The 17343-nt window shown below is 44.0% G+C and overlaps 1 protein-coding gene across 2 annotated transcripts in view; it reads left to right on the top strand.

Moving 5' to 3' along the window:
* Positions 1–17343, top strand: part of odad2 (outer dynein arm docking complex subunit 2) — a 43839-nt gene that overhangs the window by 13186 nt on the left and 13310 nt on the right. For both annotated transcript variants that reach the window (XM_081698023.1, XM_027021532.3), the window contains exons 11-16: positions 5839–5985; positions 6240–6449; positions 7851–8084; positions 8298–8408; positions 8599–8753; positions 13963–14205. In XM_081698023.1, coding sequence (XP_081554149.1) covers positions 5839–5985; positions 6240–6449; positions 7851–8084; positions 8298–8408; positions 8599–8753; positions 13963–14205 — 1100 coding nt within the window. The remainder of the gene's footprint in view (positions 1–5838; positions 5986–6239; positions 6450–7850; positions 8085–8297; positions 8409–8598; positions 8754–13962; positions 14206–17343) is intronic.

The following is a 17343-nucleotide window of genomic DNA, read 5'->3' as shown; positions in this document are numbered from 1 at the left end:
CTTTAAAAAATAAATAAAAGGAACCAGTTATTTAATAAGAAACATGGTTCATCTCTGAGAAGTGCCACGCTTATCACTCAATTAGCCTTTGTTTTGGTTTATTTAGGTAAAAATGAGGAGTTCAGATGTTCTTGGTTGGTTGTGTTTGGAGATGTGTTGGTTGTAGCGGAGCACTTCAGACTGGACAGAGTGTGTTTGTAATGTGGCCTTCTCCTGGTTCTGTCTGTCTGGAAACTGCACGTCCCCTTATTTATGAGGGTTTATCCAGTAGCACACTTATAATGTCATTACCATCAGAAGCCGAAACACAGCTTGTGCCAAACTAAATATCTGTTTTATTTTTGGAGTCAAATTTCCCCCTTTTCTCCACTCTTTTTCTTGTTCTTTTGCCAGCATATAGAACAGTATTTATATTTCAAGAAGCATTTTTCATGAAGTGTTGCATGAATGGTTCAACTAGTGGTGGTGTATTTATTTACCTTTGGACTTGTATGGCGTACATGATCAGTGCTGCACATTCATACATCTTTGCCTTTTAGTGCGCATGTACAGAAGACAGCTTGCTGTAGTTACTGCATCATTTTATGGGGTGCAAAATGCACACACATAATATCACAGCAATATTATTATTAGATTTAGAAATTGCACGTCTTGAGCCCACAGGGAATACACACTGCAGTCCATTTATTTTTTGTGCTTAGAGAACTAGATTTTACTCCTACGTGTACATGCACACACATACTCCGTGACCATGTCAGTCCACGCCAGTGGTGTTTTATTTTTTAACTCATTAGCTTGAGCTGAAGATATAGTAAAACAGATTTTTATAAAAGATTCCTCACACTTTTTTTTTTTTTAGCCCTTAAGGCTCCACTCCGGTTGCTAAATTGTTTGTGACCTAATACTCTTATGAGGCTAAAACACATGCAGGGTTTATGCCTGTATGAATAACAAACAACCAGGTCAGACTGACGGGTTGCCTGTGTGTGTTCAGGAAGCGAACCTTCTCTTAGGATGTCTCTCACTGCAGCAAGACTTGCTTCTTAGTTATGGAGCCCTGAACATTCATAGTGATCTGGCAGTTCAGACAAAAGAAAACTTGATTCAGAGAATCATGTAAATGAAATCTGGGAATCTTGTAAAATAAATTCTAAAGGTAATTAGACTTAGAATAATGCACTCAGTTGTAGTTCAGCAACACATGATTGAGAAATGACCGTAATTTTCTATAATCGATTTTCTAGTCCGCTACAGGTTGTCTTTGATGGGAGGCAGCATCTGCTTGTCTGTAAACCACCATTTTTGCCCCCTCTACTGGTCAGCATGAGTACTGCAGTTTGTCGATGTGTGTGCCCCTTTAGGTAAGCCTGGTTTATGAAGCCATGTAGTTTACTCAACTGCTTATGAAAAGTGAAAAATAAAGGTCTAAGCTGGCCACAGTGGCCCTGGGCCCATTGGATGCAAAAGGGCTTTGTATTATCTAAGGGAACATTACCTCTAAAGATGTAATTGTGTTGTCCCAGTATACCTTGCAGCACTACAAGGGAGGCCTTTTTATGTGTGAGTGCGTGTGCGAGTTTGTATGTGTGCCTCTGTGTCTCACAGTACTTGTAAAAGCATACGCATTCTGCTTTTGTAGATGAAGTTAATACCATCCATTAAATTTGATACCACATCGCTCTTAAATCAGTAGGACCTCTCACTCTCTCCCCAACTGCTGAATCTGGGCTGCGTCCTGTATAAATCATTTATACGGGAGTCTTTATCTTGCACTGGAGACTTGGCTGTTTAATTGAGGATAAATGATCAAACCTCGGTGAGCTCCTCTCTCGCTCGCCTTCATAAATTACCTTTAATGCGAGTGCTGCACCACCCTGCTGGCTGACGCATGGACTCACTTCAAACAAGCTTGTGCCAGGAGCCTACAGCTGGTTCTCTTTCTCTTTCCATCTCTTTATCTCTGCCTCTGTTCCTCATGCTCTGTCCCTGCCCCATCCCCTGACACACGCTTTTCTCACTGTCTCTCTCTTCTCATCTGTCTCTCACACGATGTGAAGACACACAAGTGTGTTGTTACTGTGTCTCTACCTAAGCTGACAGATCTCCATCCATTTATCACTGTGTTTATGTGCCCCCCTTGTGTGTGTCATGTTTTCTCTTTCCCCTGGTGGGACATTCTCTCTGTCTGCTCTGTCTAACACTCTCTCTCTCTCTGTTTTTCTCTCTTTCTCTCACCAGTGGGAGCTGGGTGTAGGGAGGCGGGGCTTACTGCGGTGTAATGTGCGATGATGATGTGCTTCCTCACAATGGGATTTCCAGGCATGCTCTGTCTGGACTCACACTGATGCTGTGACTGCGAGTCCCAGTCCTAGCCTGAGGGGTCACTCACACTGATGCTGTGACTGCGAGTCCCAGTCCTAGCCTGAGGAGTCACTCACACTGATACTGTGACTGCGAGTCCCAGTCCTAGCCTGAGGGGTCACTCACACTGATGCTGTGACTGCGAGTCCCAGTCCTAGCTTGAGGGGTCACTCACACTGATGCTGTGACTGCGAGTCCCAGTCCTAGCTTGAGGAGTCACTCACACTGATGCTGTGACTGCGAGTCCCAGTCCTAGCTTGAGGGGTCACTCACACTGATGCTGTGACTGCGAGTCCCAGTCCTAGCTTGAGGGGTCACTCACACTGATGCTGTGACTGCGAGTCCCAGTCCTAGCCTGAGGAGTCACTCACACTGATGCTGTGACTGCGAGTCCCAGTCCTAGCCTGAGGGGTCACTCACACTGATGCTGTGACTGCGAGTCCCAGTCCTAGCTTGAGGGGTCACTCACACTGATGCTGTGACTGCGAGTCCCAGTCCTAGCTTGAGGGGTCACTCACACTGATGCTGTGACCTCAAATCCCAGTCCTAGCCTGTGGAGTCACTCAGCGCATTAGTGTGTGCCATGACACAGGGCTGCCTTTCAACCCCAGTGGTTTTAGTGAGCCTCTTCTGATCCTGTAGGATTGAAAGAAGTTTTACTGCAGCTGCATATCAGTATCAAGTGCTTGTGCGTCCTGTGGCTCTGTCAGCTAACTGGGGCTCTTTTAGAAGAAAAACACGTCTCGTTACTAAATGTCTAACCTCATCTCTCTGTTTCTCTCTCTCTCTCTCTCTGTCTCTTTCTCATGCTCACTCTCTCACTCTCCAACTTTCTCTGTCTCTGTATTTTTCTTTCTCTCTGTCTCTGTATTTTTCTCGTCCTACTAGACAGTTTCATCTAGCATTTGGCACTTGAATTCAGTGGCACACCATTGGCACTTAAAATGGGAAATTTAAACTTGATTATAATTTTTTTATTGCCTGTTTTAGAATATTTGGTTGCAATATAAATATGAGCAGGTGCTCAGGACCTCTTAGCCCTTATTGTTTGTTTAGTTTGTTTGTTTGTTTTTTGTTTATGTAGCATGCTTTCATTACAATACAGTCCCAAGCTGCTTTCAGTTTAAAGGTAAAATAGATAACAATTATGAAGTATAATGAATCGGGTACAATAAAATGTTATGAGAATTAAATGTAAATAAAGTGAACAGAAATAGAATCAACTTCATTCTGAAAATAAACACCAGCGTGCATGTGCGTTGTCATGGACTGGACATGCATGCTTGAAGGAGTAAGCTGGTTTTGTTCACAGCTTTGCTGCCACCTCTGTTGCGTGAGACCGTGGAGTTCAGAGTCATAGCTATCATCTGAACATCTGTTTTCATGCCACAGTAGTGTCAGAGACTTGCATTAAATAAGGCATTCAGATGTTTGTGGCATTTTACAGAATGACCACAGCACCTTGAGACTAAAGCTTGGCCGGGTGGCAAAAATGAAAGAATATGATCACTCCCTTCCTTTCTCTTGGTTGAAGGCTCTCATACCAGTTGTAAACCTAGAATTGTTTTTACCAGGTTTATTGCTAACCTACTGTATCCTTTGAAGAAAGCACGAGTAGGGAGGTAGAGATCACGGCGGATTCACTGCTGCTACTGGTTCACGCTTAGGCCAGGATTTTAATATGGACAACACATGTGCCCCCCTCATCTCTCTCTCTCTCTCTCTCTCTACTCTATCCTTTCTTTAATTCTCCCTTTCTGAAATTCTGTCCTTTTCACTTCAGTAAGCAGATCTTGGCTAATCTCATCTCTGCTAGCCCCTCTCGCCTGTCTGTCTCCCTGCCTGTATCTGTCCTCCCAACCTCTCACCACTTTAGCTCATTTCGCTGCCTTTTCTTAGCGGGACCATCTGCTCCTAATATCCTAATATCTCACTTCCACCCACTCCAGGCGCAGTTAGGTTTTTGCTTGTTTGATCTTTGTATACACCCATGCATTCGTGCATTCTCAGTCTCACGTTGGATCTGTCTGTGTGTCTAATAAGTGCATGAATAGCGCTCCACTCCCTATGCTCTGCTTTATCTGTCCTTCATTTACCAAAAAAAAAAGAAGGAGAGAAAGGAACAGTAGGAGCGATTGTTCACGTGCCAGAAGATTTGACTTTAGGATTTCAGTGTCACATTTCAAAGTGGAGCAGCACGACTAGTATTCCAGGAGCTTAGTGGTGTCTGGCGGACCTAATGCACAGAGCCTCTGCCTCAGTCAGGGGGAGGGCAAGAGACTTCCCTTTGTTTGCATTCATTAGAGAAGAGACATTCATGTGAAAGTGAAATCTGCACATGTTCCAGTGGACTAGATCGCTTTGTTCAGAACCATAGTTTGAAGAAACCAAACAGCAATTGGCAATCAATTTGAATCTGGTTTGTGTGCATGGTGTGTGTATATATACACACACACACACACACACACACACACACACACACACACACTCTCATGTTATATATATATAAATATAAATAAATAAATATATATATATATTTATATAATGAGAGAGAGAGTCATTTTGGACAGAGGTCCTTCACCTGAACCAGTTTATATATAAAAAAGTAGATATTTAAATCATAGCATTCACTCCAAACTAAAGTTCCAAGAGTGTAAATGAGTTTCCTAATTTCATTGCTGCCATAGATGACATAGATATGTCATTAATTCAGTGTCCACTAGTATTAAAATTCCTTGCCACTGGAAACAACTCCTTAATTCTGATGGTCCGTAGGTGTTCAACAAACCGATCAGCAAGCCTTCTCTTGTACACGTACACACACACACGTACACACACACACACACACACACACACATATTCCCCCATGTTGAAATATTGATATTATTAAAGTGGTCAACAACAATATTGATATTATTATTAAAGTGGCCAACGCATCCTCAATTTTAGTTACTGTAATCATTTTTACACAAAATGGACCAAAAAAAAAAAAAAGATCAAAACCACAACGTTCTGTCTCAGAACTGTTTACACAGAAGCCAATTCCAACAAATGCCACATGTTTGGTTCTTGCTCAGCTTTCAGATGGATAACCAAGTGAAAAGCACAGTGTGTGTATGGTAACTGTCAAAACAGAGCTCTCTCTGAGTCACATTCATTATTGTGTCCAGTCGTTCAGTGCCTGTCTCGTAATTGCTCAGTTAGATCATTGTCTACTGTTCCCAGCCACAGCCGGAGTCTTCACTATCATCTGTATCAAATGATCTCTCACGGACCATGTTTATAGGCACAATCCCAAACACCTACACAAACACCCGTACGCACACACACAGACACACACATCTATTATGCAAAATCTTTGTATCTCTAGATATGTTTTGCTTCATGATTCTTTTTTCATATTTATTTCGACTTATTGCATATAAAAGTTCCGTGCATAAAATATAGGTGTGTGCGCGTGCATGCGTGTGTGCGCAGGGAGGTAATCAGACGGCCACCGTGATTGCTCTGTGTTCGATGAGGGACTTTAACCTGGCTCAGGAGACGTGTCAGTTGGCCCTCCGAGATGTGGGGGGGCTGGAGGTGCTGGTCAACCTGCTGGACACAGATGAGATGAAGTGTAAAGTGAGTGCCTTCATATCCTGGTTTGGTCTGAAAAATCACAGCTGTTTTGGAAAAGGCACCAGAAATATCACGTAGTAGGAAACAGTGGCTCTTCTAAATGTTGCAGGAAGAACTGATGGTGGAATTATGATAGAGAAAGACTTGCATCCTCCTGTACAGCACTGCACATTTTGAGCAGTTTCTAGCACTTTTAGGAACAAAACCTCTTATTTGGATATTATTCAATATAACTGTTCTCTCTTCATCTCTAACAGATTGGTTCTCTGAAGATCCTAAAGGAGATCAGTCACAACTCCCAGATCAGACAGGCCATCGCTGACCTGGGGGGTCTGCAGACCATGGTGGCCATCTTGGACTCCCCAGACAAGGAGCTGAGATGCCTGGCAGCAGAGACCATTGCCAACGTAGCCCGGTTCAGGAGAGCCCGCAGGACTGTGCGCCAGCACGATGGAATCAAGAGGCTGGTGAGTGGTTCTAATGAGAAGACTCTTAATGGTGCTCATGTGCACTACTGTGCAAAATGGGAGATTAGTGGGATAAATCCAGCAGCCCACAGATAAATGGCTTTGCCATTTCGTCATCGCAAAGGACTTGACCCACCTGTTTCTGCATACATTCTGCGTCCTGTCGCTCTCTCTCTCTCTCGCTCTCTCTCTCTCTCTCTGCTCTTCTCATTTTATTGCCCTACTTCAAAGACCGTGCAGTTCAGGTAAAAACAGCTTGAATATCACGTTGCCCCTCGGCCTGGCGTGTGTGTTTATTGACGGAGTGACGCTTGGTATGATTAGAGCTTGTGGGTTTCCCTGCTCTGTATATTTATACAGATTCAGACTCGGACGTAGTCAGCGTAGCCATCACAGATTAGTTCCACTTAAAGAACCAGACCACCGCTCAACTGCATGTGTGTAATGTTGTAGTATATTGCTGACTGTATTACATCACAGAAAAGGAAGTTCACACATTTCCCTTTCAAAACTCTGCTATATATTAAGTATGACAGTGTTGTCCAAGTCTGAAGTAAAGGTTTTGAAAGTAACAGAAAAAACATTAATAGAATACATTTAGGAATGTAAGGACCCTGGTTATGGATTCTTCTAGGTTTGTATGATAATGCACTTTAATAAAAAAATACTATTTTTTTACTATTAAATATTAAAATTAAATTATAATGGGTGATAGCTATGCATTACTTATTTGTTAAATTAAATGGCATTTGTGCTCAGTTGGAATACTGGGTGAATGTAAACTTACCGATCATTTGAACCTTAAGTTCTTTGAATAAACATTTATTAATAAACATTTTAACGGCATAATCAAGACTAGCAGTGCTTTTTAAATGGGTATAGAATAGAAATGTATGGCAGAACTTCGACTTTGTAATCGCAAATTCTGCCTTATGCGCACTGACATTCTAAGGCTCTAGAACATGTGTGTGTGTGTGTGTGTGTGTGTGTGTGTGTGTGTGTGTCAAAATGCCCCCCCCAAAAAAAGTTTTTTTTAATTTATATATATATATATATATATATATATATAACATTTATTTATTTCTTTTTTGACATGCTTCGATGCCTGTATCACCACTAAGCATCTGCAGGTCTCTGAGTGAATGCCATTCAGGCATCCTGTAATCAGAGTGGAGGCTTTCACCCTGCTAGTAGCACATTTCCTCATTTAGCAGCTAATTGTACACTTTCCAGTGACAAAGATTAAACAGAGCCACAGGTTAATTTTTACGGGGACTGAAAATAACAGTAAACCCGTAGACGAAACGACCAGTAAACGAAAATATAAAGCCAGTCGAGTTCTGTGAACCTCTGAGTGACTGACAGCCGAGTTGAGGACTAACTGTTGTTGTCGTGTGCGAGGTGAACCTGCTGGCCTGCGTGCCGCATTGCGTCTCAACGAGTTCCAAGCAGGAGAAGGACATGGAGGTTGCCCGCTGCGGAGCACTGGCGCTCTGGAGCTGCAGTAAGAGCACCAGGAACAAAGATGCCATCCGCAAGGCCGGAGCCATCCCCCTGCTCGCCCGCCTCCTCAAAGTGCCCCAGACGAACATGCTCATCCCCGTGGTGGGCACCCTGCAGGAGTGTGCTTCCCAGGTCAGCCTCGCCCTCGGTCTGCCTGCTGTGTGTCTGGTTGAGGGTGCTCATCGTCATGTGCTGTCATAATGAACAGAGCATACCTAGCAAACACCCGAGTGCCCAGTGTTGACCTGCACATGAGCGCTACGAGGAAATGCATTGGGAAAAAAAAGCAGTTAGTCAAATGGTTAGCGTTATGAGGAAGTTCAGGTGGATTTTGTCGTTTGACAGAGGAGCTACAGGATTGCCATACAGAGCGAGGGCATGATTGAAGATCTGGTGAAGTATCTGAGCTGTGACAACCAAGATCTTCAGAAGCACTGCGCAAGTGCCATCTTTAAGGTGAGACATCAAGCACCTGGCATGGCTGCCGCACTTCGGAGGCCAGCTCGAGTACTTTCACAGCTGTGCGCCGTCTCTCTTTACCACTTTGAAGTGGGAAAGGTTTGAACCAAATAGCAAGAGCATGCCTGTCACATCAACCTCATGGTGATTTGGAGGAGCTTTTTTTTGGTTTTTTGCCCTGTCTCAGTGTGCAGAGGACAAGCAAACACGCGACCTGGTGCGGCACCATGAGGGCCTGCAGCCGCTGGTCGCCCTGCTCGGTGAGGCTAGGAACAAGGAGCTGCTCACAGCCACCACCGGGGCCATCTGGAAGTGCTCCATCAGCATGGAGAACGTAGCCAAGTAGGCACGCCACACCTCTCTGGCTCCTATGTGTAACATCTGCGTTATAAGCATGTAATAACGGATTTATAAATCAGCTGAATGTTCCACTGGCAACTATGTGGGGACTTATAACTGCTTACGCAAGTGTACTTTTTATAAATGATGAAGTAAAGTAGTGTAAATTGTTAGTTGCTGAAGTAAGTCTTCAGACATGTAGAATACATTTAAAAATAGCCCATCTTGTATAGCAACCAGTGAGATGTTCCAGAACAGGGAATGGCAATTAGAAAAGGCACCCTTACTGTGTGGTAAGCCAGATCTTCTTCCTGCAGGGAGTGAGTGTTATTAACGGAGGGTTGTAGTGGAGATTTTATTTTTTGGGAGGGGTGGGGGGAGGGCTGTGATTGGCTGCAGGCTGTCCAGCGAGCTCCTGGCGTGAGAGCACCAGGTTTACACACGGAGGACACACAACCTCACGTGCGCCCTTTCTTTACGAGTCGTCTCATTTGTTCACATACAGCGCTCAGTTTTTCCACCGCTCCTTTAAACACCCCACCAAACACACACACCCAGCACTGCTAGAAGTGATTATTTGAACAAAATGCAAACGTTTTTCTACACCCCGGCCATGAGCTCTGATCTCTTACGATGACTGTCTGCCAGAGGAATGCGCGTCCCCCTTCAGTCCTTTTCTGTTAACGAAAGGTGAAGTAAAGGCGCTGATTTTATGCACAGCGCCGATGCACTCGTGGGGGCTGCCGTGCCCTTAGCGGCGCGGACTAGGCCGCGGGAGTGCTGGAACACGGGTTAGCACCGCCTGTGCTGTAACGAGCCCGGGCGCGAGCCCACAGACGCTTCCAGTCGTTTGTCATGTACGGCGCGACGGCCCCTGCTGCAGCGCCGGTCCGCTTATGGAGGATGATGACGATCCTGGAGGCTTTCCTGCTGTAATTTTTCTGGCGCACGCTGTTTTCTAAGCCGGTAATTTTTCCCCACATAAATTAAAAGGCCTTGGAACCGTGACCTGGCAAGCGTGTTCTGTCACAAAGGTGCTCTCATATAAAAATGATTTAGGCATATTTATTCTGTCATGTGGTACGAGTTCAGGGACATGTAGTATACAGAGCTCAAATATGCATTATTTTATTCCGCCATTACCTGTCTATAAATTACAGAGTTGTATTTTTATAAGTGCATGGCCAAAGACCTGATAAAGAGGTTCTGCATTTTTAGTTTATGATAAGAGTGTTTTTGGACTTTTAAGGCGTTAGGATAGATTCGGATCTGGGGAAGTGTCTACCGTCTGGCCTTGCACCAGGCAGAAACAGAATTGTTGGTAAGGAGGAATGCAAAGGGAGGCATGTGTCTGCAGTGGCCCAGTAGCAGTGAGACTGCTCTCTCTCCTCACCTCATAAGTCAAACGTGACAGAGCCTTATCCTGCGTTTACATCACATTAAGTCCTCTGCGAATGGAAGCAGGTGCTCCGTGCCACGATCAATTCACTTAATGTCCCATTAACTAAAATGACTAAAGGCTCTCTCGTGTCCTCATAGCTACAGTGCTAAACTTTGCTAAGTTTAACGCTCCTATTTCAGAGCTGCAACATGCGTTTTTTTTAAATAACTAGCAGTTAAACCCTGTTTTAAAGATTGGCTGAAATACGGTTGAATCGCACATCTATGTTACCTAAGCATTAGATATTAGATTATATTAAATCCACTGAAATCGTTGTACTGTAGGGACAGTTATTAAATGTGTTTCCAAGCAAATTGTAAAGATAAGTTTTGAAGTCACATAAAGATTCCTGCAAATGTTGCTGAGAGAGCATTTTCATCAAAATGAATGCAAGTGAACAAAGTTAGTCTATAATGACACCACATAAAGAAGTGTATGTACATAAATGAGATTTTAGTATAGTGAGTTGAGACCAAATCATGGCTAACGCCTGGGGAGCACTAGCACTAGTTAGTGCTGGCTGAATTGTCATCAGTTATTAGTTGTTAACTAATCACTGCAGCTCTTGGTAAATTGTAACCTTCCTCTGTTATTCCCTGCTGTCCTAACCAAGCTGCTGGAAGCCTTTTTTATTTGTTGAAAGAACTGACCACAGAATTCCCCATGTTTACTGGAAATTTTAAATAATCGCAGTATAAATTATAGCAGGCAGAATATAAGTCTGGGGTATTGTGTCTAATTTTCTCCAAAGCCTAACGCACAAAAGGTGTGTTATTTAGAGGTGGACCAGCGTTTCTCAGGGCCCTGGCTGGCACCTCAGCTTCTAGCCTGTCCACAGCCTCACGGGCCATGAAGAGCACCAGAGGGAGTGTGAGAGAGGGTGAATGGGCAGCGCTGCCTGGCAGAGTTCACCCCACAGTCCCGGCAGCAGAGCCCTAATGACTCAGAGCCATGGTATCGTGCAAAAGTCGGTAATGGTGATAAGAGCGATAACAATAACGATACTAATAATAACGAAGTAATCGCATGCTAACCACAATTGGTTCTTCATTTGCAAGCTGCAGAAAAGCCTGCCCGTGCCTTTCTAAGGCTGATTACAGTGAACCCCCGAATGCTGCGAACATGCCGCAACATTCCTGTCAAACGTTCCCTCTCCCCCTGCCTGACCATGGCTTGCATTATGTTCATGTGGATCACATACGCCGCTGGGTGCGAATGGAGCTTCGTGTTTGGCCGTCAGTTGGAGAGGAAAGCGGTGTAATGCCGGCCGAATATTTAACACACGTTGGAATGTGCAGAAGAGGATCTGGTTTTTCAGCTCTCTGAGGGTTATTTTAACAGCATATAAAAATGCCAAGGTGAGACGACATGTTTGGATTGAAATGACCAAGCCATTTTTTGTCAAATTGGAGTGTGCGTGTGTGCGTGCGTGCGCGTGTGTATGTGCGTGCATGTGTATATGCGTGCGTGTGTATATGCGTGCGTGTGTATATGCGTGCGTGTGTGTATGTGTGTGTGTATGTGCGTGCGTGTGTGTGTGTATATGCATGTGTGTGTGTGTGTGTGTGGGATGGACAGGGGCACTAGCTTAGTGCCATTTTTCACCGCTGCTGTTAGGAGTTTGCGAGGGTGTGGTGTGTACCCTCAACATCAATCACAGCCTGAATGGCACTGTGTGACAAAAATAATTTCGGAATATATTTTACAACTGTAATTTAAAAGAACCCCTCCCCCCTCCCTCTCAAATGTCCATGAGCGAGGCAGACAGCTGTTTTGCCAAAAGCTGACAGCATGTCTTTGTGCGTGTGATGGGAGACTGAGAGTGTTGCGTGGGACGTTATGAAGTAGGATTGTATGCTTGGGGGGGGGGGGGGGGGGCACATTTTGGAGGGCTGAAAGAATGGGGAAGGGAGTGGGGTGGGTGGTTTTCAGGTTTGAGAGTATGAGGAGGGTGGATGAAGGTAAGTGCCCCCACCCCCGATGTACTAAGAGAGGACCATGTGTTAGCCATTTACCTGATTAATGATGCATCAGAATGAAATGACTGATAGCAAGGAAAATATAATCATGTTCATAGCCACTTTTCTTTTTAAAGCAAAGATGCACCTTTTTAAAATGTATCATGAAGTGGCAGGTATCTGCTTGCATGCATTATCTGTGTTTCGCTGTGTGTGTGTGTATGTCTCGAATTCAGTGCTAGCAAGGCAAGCCCTTTCTGCACAGCTCTCAACACATTCATGAGTGTCTAAATATGCACCTCCTTGAACCATGCACAATGAGGTGTTGCAGACATGAAAACACTATCAAAAAACATTTCTTTGGAGTAACAATAGAGTGAGGAAATGTTTTGATGGAGGAGTCCTTGCCAAAGCATGAACATTCTGCCAGAAAACAGTCACGTTTGAGGTTGAGAGCCAGCATTTCAGCTACAATTACGCACTCTCTCTCTTACCTCAATGGAGGGTCTGGAATTGCAGATAATGTTTTCGCCTCCCCCCACCCCCCACCCCCCCACCCCGGAATACGTTCACACTTCACTGCTCACTTGACTCCATGTCCTTCTGAAAGCAGCCTGTAGGGCCTTTGGAGAGCTCATGGTGGCTTATGACTGACATTAACCTCATTTTAGACTCCATTTCCTGTTGTTCCACTGTGGGATCGATTTTCTCCCCGGTCAGCCCATGTCAACACACACCTGCTAGTGTGTCTTGCAGAATGTTGTTGCCATAGCGGACATCTCCTAAAAGGCGGTATATCCCGATCACACGTTATTAGACAGAAGGTCCGCTGTAAAGCATTTGACCCTGACAGGATTAAAACGAGGTGCTGTCCCGCTGTTGAACCCATTGTTTCTCATTGCAGTTGATTGAGGGCTACTAATATTGGGCTGTTCCTCATGGCGTCGTTGTAATGTGTGCTAGTGTTGGCTGTACAAAAATAGACACGCAAAGCATATCATTTATCAACCAAAATGTGTGTGCAATTAGTTTCCAATTTTACTTCAGCACATTTAAAGATAACGCACATTTCATTGGATCTAGGATATGTTGTGAAGTTTGATCTTAAGTCGGTAGTCCAAACTTTGGTAGCTTTTCACTTTATTGCTGTTTTACTTGCAAGAAAGCATTTCTTGTACTTTGACCAAAACCAAGTGACCTTGGACACTGTTCGATTGCCTTAAAGCTAGGTTGCCAAAAACCGTAACTGTGAATAAAAACAGTCATATAACTCAGCCGTATTTCAGAGGTCTGCAGAGGCGCTCCATGACCACAGTGTACCCCTTTTAAATGTTTACTGTAGTTTACCACTGTACAGATCTTGGCAAACAAAGCCAAAATCAGAGCGAAAGCTCTCTCGCTGGCCCCCTCCAAGCCCCAGAAGGCTGTGCACATTGAGTGTGTAGAAGGAGCAGCGTGGGAAACAGCCCCATGCCACAGAGACACCAGATTTATTCTACCCCACATACCCACTGCAACCACTGCCCTCCCAGCCCGATGCCCACTGAGGACCATTCAGGTCAGAGGGCTCGCGGAGCGTGAGGGTCCAGCCGCAACATGACGACACAAGCCTTTTCTGGCTTACAACAGAGATTGAAGATTTTAGTCATTTCTGATATGTGTGGTGATTACATTTGCCAGTGTGAAATCCACATGGATGAAACATCTGATGAAATTGTGTTCATGGAAGGTTGTATCCTTTTAGGTTTTACCTGGTGTTTGTATGCGTGCGTGTGTGTTTTTGTTGTTGAATTCCTGTCTTTCTTTCTGACAGGTTTGAGGAGTACAGGGCTTTGGAGCTGCTGGTGGGCTTGCTGACTGACCAGCCTGAGGAGGTGCTGGTGAATGTGGTGGGCGCTCTGGCGGAGTGTGCCCAACGACCCAACAACCGCGTAACTATCCGGAAGAGTGGTGGCATCGCACCCCTGGTTGGCCTGCTGACAGGAACCAACCAGACCCTGCTGATCAACGTCACCAGGGCAGTGGGAGCCTGCGCTGCTGACCCAGAAAGCATGACGTAGGTTCTACCGATCTTGACCTGGTTTTTCATGTCAAAGTTTTGCTGTGGGTCTTCTCTCCCTGGCTTGGTGAGGAAGGAGGAACACCACACTGCTCTGCTCCTTTCAGCATGGTGTTGTCCACTGCTATATGTTGAATCATTTACTAACTACAACCCAGGACAGATCTGAGCTTTAAGTCCAAAACTTTCTGGCAGCAGCTCTTGGGCTTCCATTGCTGGCAGCATCAGTGGTCCCATCAGCCAGTTTTAAAATGGTTGCTCTGCCCTTGGCTTGATCCGGGTTAGTAGGAAACCACAATGTTGCTCTGGCTGAAATATATGCTGTTGCCACTGATTCTGAAGTGTGATTCTGAGTTGCGCTCTTTTCTGGACCTAAAACAGCTGTTTAACAGCGTCTCAGCAGCTTGCAACGCTCGGCAAACACTCTGGGTGGCATCTGCGAGATCACAGTCATCCTGTCGCTTCCGATTGTTGTTTGCTGCGTTTGAGTTGGGAACACATAACACTGTTATCAGTTTAACACATCATTTTAGCCAAGGGCCCCCGAGAGGTCCAGTGTGGGCCCCCATTGTAGACATGTGCTGGCCAAAAGCTGACATGTTCAGTGTGGAAAGCTTCATCACTCATGGCTGTAATGACAGGGCTCAATGGCCCTTTATTTACAACTACCTGCTGCTCTCCTCATAGCTGTGGCCAGGGCAGAGACCTTCGTTGTCTAACTGCGGTCAGTTTGTGTAAGCTGCAGTGCGGAGCTGGCAAGGCCGTTAAGGCCCAGCTGCACAAAACTGGAACGGAAAGAGGAACGTCAACTTAGATGAGTATGTGCTGAGAACATCTTTATTCAGCCCTGGCTTCAGTGCAACATAAGGCAATGAGATAAATGCCCTGGAAGAGATGCGTAAGCGTGCAAATGGCTGCCCTCTGCCATGCCATACAGGGATCAGAACTGCAGGCGGATTCATTGAGTCATGTTCAAGAATTGTCTGGGACACTTATGGAAATTCCTTCTGTTTTGTTATGCTTCTGCCATGTTGATTTTGAAGATGTGACTTTCCTGGTCGAAGGTGCAGGTCTTCCACAAAGATCAAGTCTAATGGTCTTTTCTGTAAGCAGTTAGTTAGTCCTACCCACTTGCTTTCTACTGTGACCAAGCTTTCTGCAACGGCAAAGCGATTTATTTATTTCAAGGTCTAAGGTTTACCTGTAGTTTTCTTCATTACTTTCAGGCTCTTATTCTAGAAAAAAATAAATAAATTATATATATATATATAAGTTGCTTCTGATCTTGCTAGATTTACCTAGCTACTATAACTCATTGTTTACCAGTCCAGTCTTCCATTTTTGCTCCATTGCAGCACATTTGATTGAAGCTCTGAATACCGGGTACAGGAGCTGGAGCAAAACTGTGAATTTTTTAGGCTTTGCAGAGGGCTGGACTAAGAACCACTGCAGTAACCAACATGTGTCCATCAGTCAGTTTTTGCATGAGCAAATTTAAATTTTGTTACATCCATAAGAGTGAATAAAAGAAGCTTGTCACATTTTAACCGAGATCAAAACTCCATGATTCCCTGGGAGTTAGGTAACATTTGACCCAGTGTTTTTTATTATTTTGTACCATCTGAATCGTATTACTTTTACAAGACTGTTATAGACTCCAGTCCTATTCTTAATTAATGCTGGACTCAAATAGAGCTTTCTCAGTCAGGCAGCTGTGCTCTTCCATTGTATTTAAGAATAATATGTTTATGGATGCAAGCAGCCACAGTGGTGTAGTAAAAGATCACGGGGCTTGTTTTTTTTTGGGGGGGGGGCGGGGAGCGACCAATGAGCTTCAGACCCAGAAAAGCATGTTGATGCCAAAACAACAGGTTCTTCATGTTTTCTCAAGGCATGTAAATTTAGGATTGACTTTTTTTTTTCCTTCAAAATTTGCACTGAGATGTGGACAGCAAGCCTTTACTTTCCTCCCGCACACATTTTTCTCCTCCTACTTGTGGCTTATTTTGAGAGCACCATGCAGTAGTTTGCTAAGCAATTAGCATACTGATGATAACTTCCCGTCGCAAAGCAGCAGGGTTGTGGGGGAGATCAGAGCAGTGGGGTTCAGTCCAACAATTCAGTCCGACGCAGTGCACTCCAATAGTGCAGTTTTACAGAGCACCGTCCATCGATGCAGTCTGACAGTGCAGGGTAAATTCTGCAAATAGCAATGTCAGTCATGTTAATGATTTTCTTTTTTTTTTGCTCTAGACATTTAAATGTGTTTAAGGCAAAAGACTGATGTAAGGCAAAATACAAAACATTGCGTTATACTGTATGCCAGGGCTACTCTAAATTTATCTAAATTTATCTAAATCTAGTCCTTTATAGCTCCACCTCTTTTACTAGTAACCACACCTCTTCTTCAAACCAAGGCAGCATCCTTATTAGAGAAATCTGATGCTTCTCTGTAGTGTTGGCTCAAAGAACCTGTAGACTCTATACCCTCAACTGAATAGGCTATGCGTGGCAAACAGCATATATGCTATGATCCCTTGATTATGCATTAAAATGACATACTGTATGTATGTTTCACAGATATGGAATACAGTTTTTTTAGTAATAGTTTTTTAGTTGTATTTCCTCTGCTGTAGACAAACATAAGCAATGGGACAAATAAAAGTTCGTCAAAGTATTATAGAAATTAGTATTAGTCATTAAATCGTTTCTAAAGAAATGTTTAGAAGGACCATAGGAAAATAATGTCAGTGTTTTCAGGGTTTGTTGGAATTTCTACATACAAGGATTGTTTTAAAAGAAGACATTTAGCCAATACAAACTTTCATATTACCATGATTTCCTTTGCACTTGTCTTAAACTGAATTTGGCATGCTGTGTGAAAAAAGAGCTATTATCTCATAATAACACATTTAGTATGCCCAGAAATACCAAAGAATAAAGAGTCACATTGTTACATTTGACCTCATATCCGTTTGGTCATCTAACTCACACCTCTGTATATCCTATTTATTTAAAAAAGTGGAAGGGTAAGTACTGAGATCCTTAACTCAAGTGAAGGTATAGCATACAATCATGATAGCAGAGCTGTTTTAGGTTGAAATCTTTAAATATATTCCAGTTCTATTTCAGTTT

Source organism: Electrophorus electricus, chromosome 15, assembly GCF_041902795.1.
Source record: "Electrophorus electricus isolate QZ-2024a chromosome 15, ASM4190279v1, whole genome shotgun sequence".
NCBI lineage: Eukaryota > Metazoa > Chordata > Actinopteri > Gymnotiformes > Gymnotidae > Electrophorus > Electrophorus electricus.
This window is presented reverse-complemented; position numbering and strand designations above follow the sequence as displayed.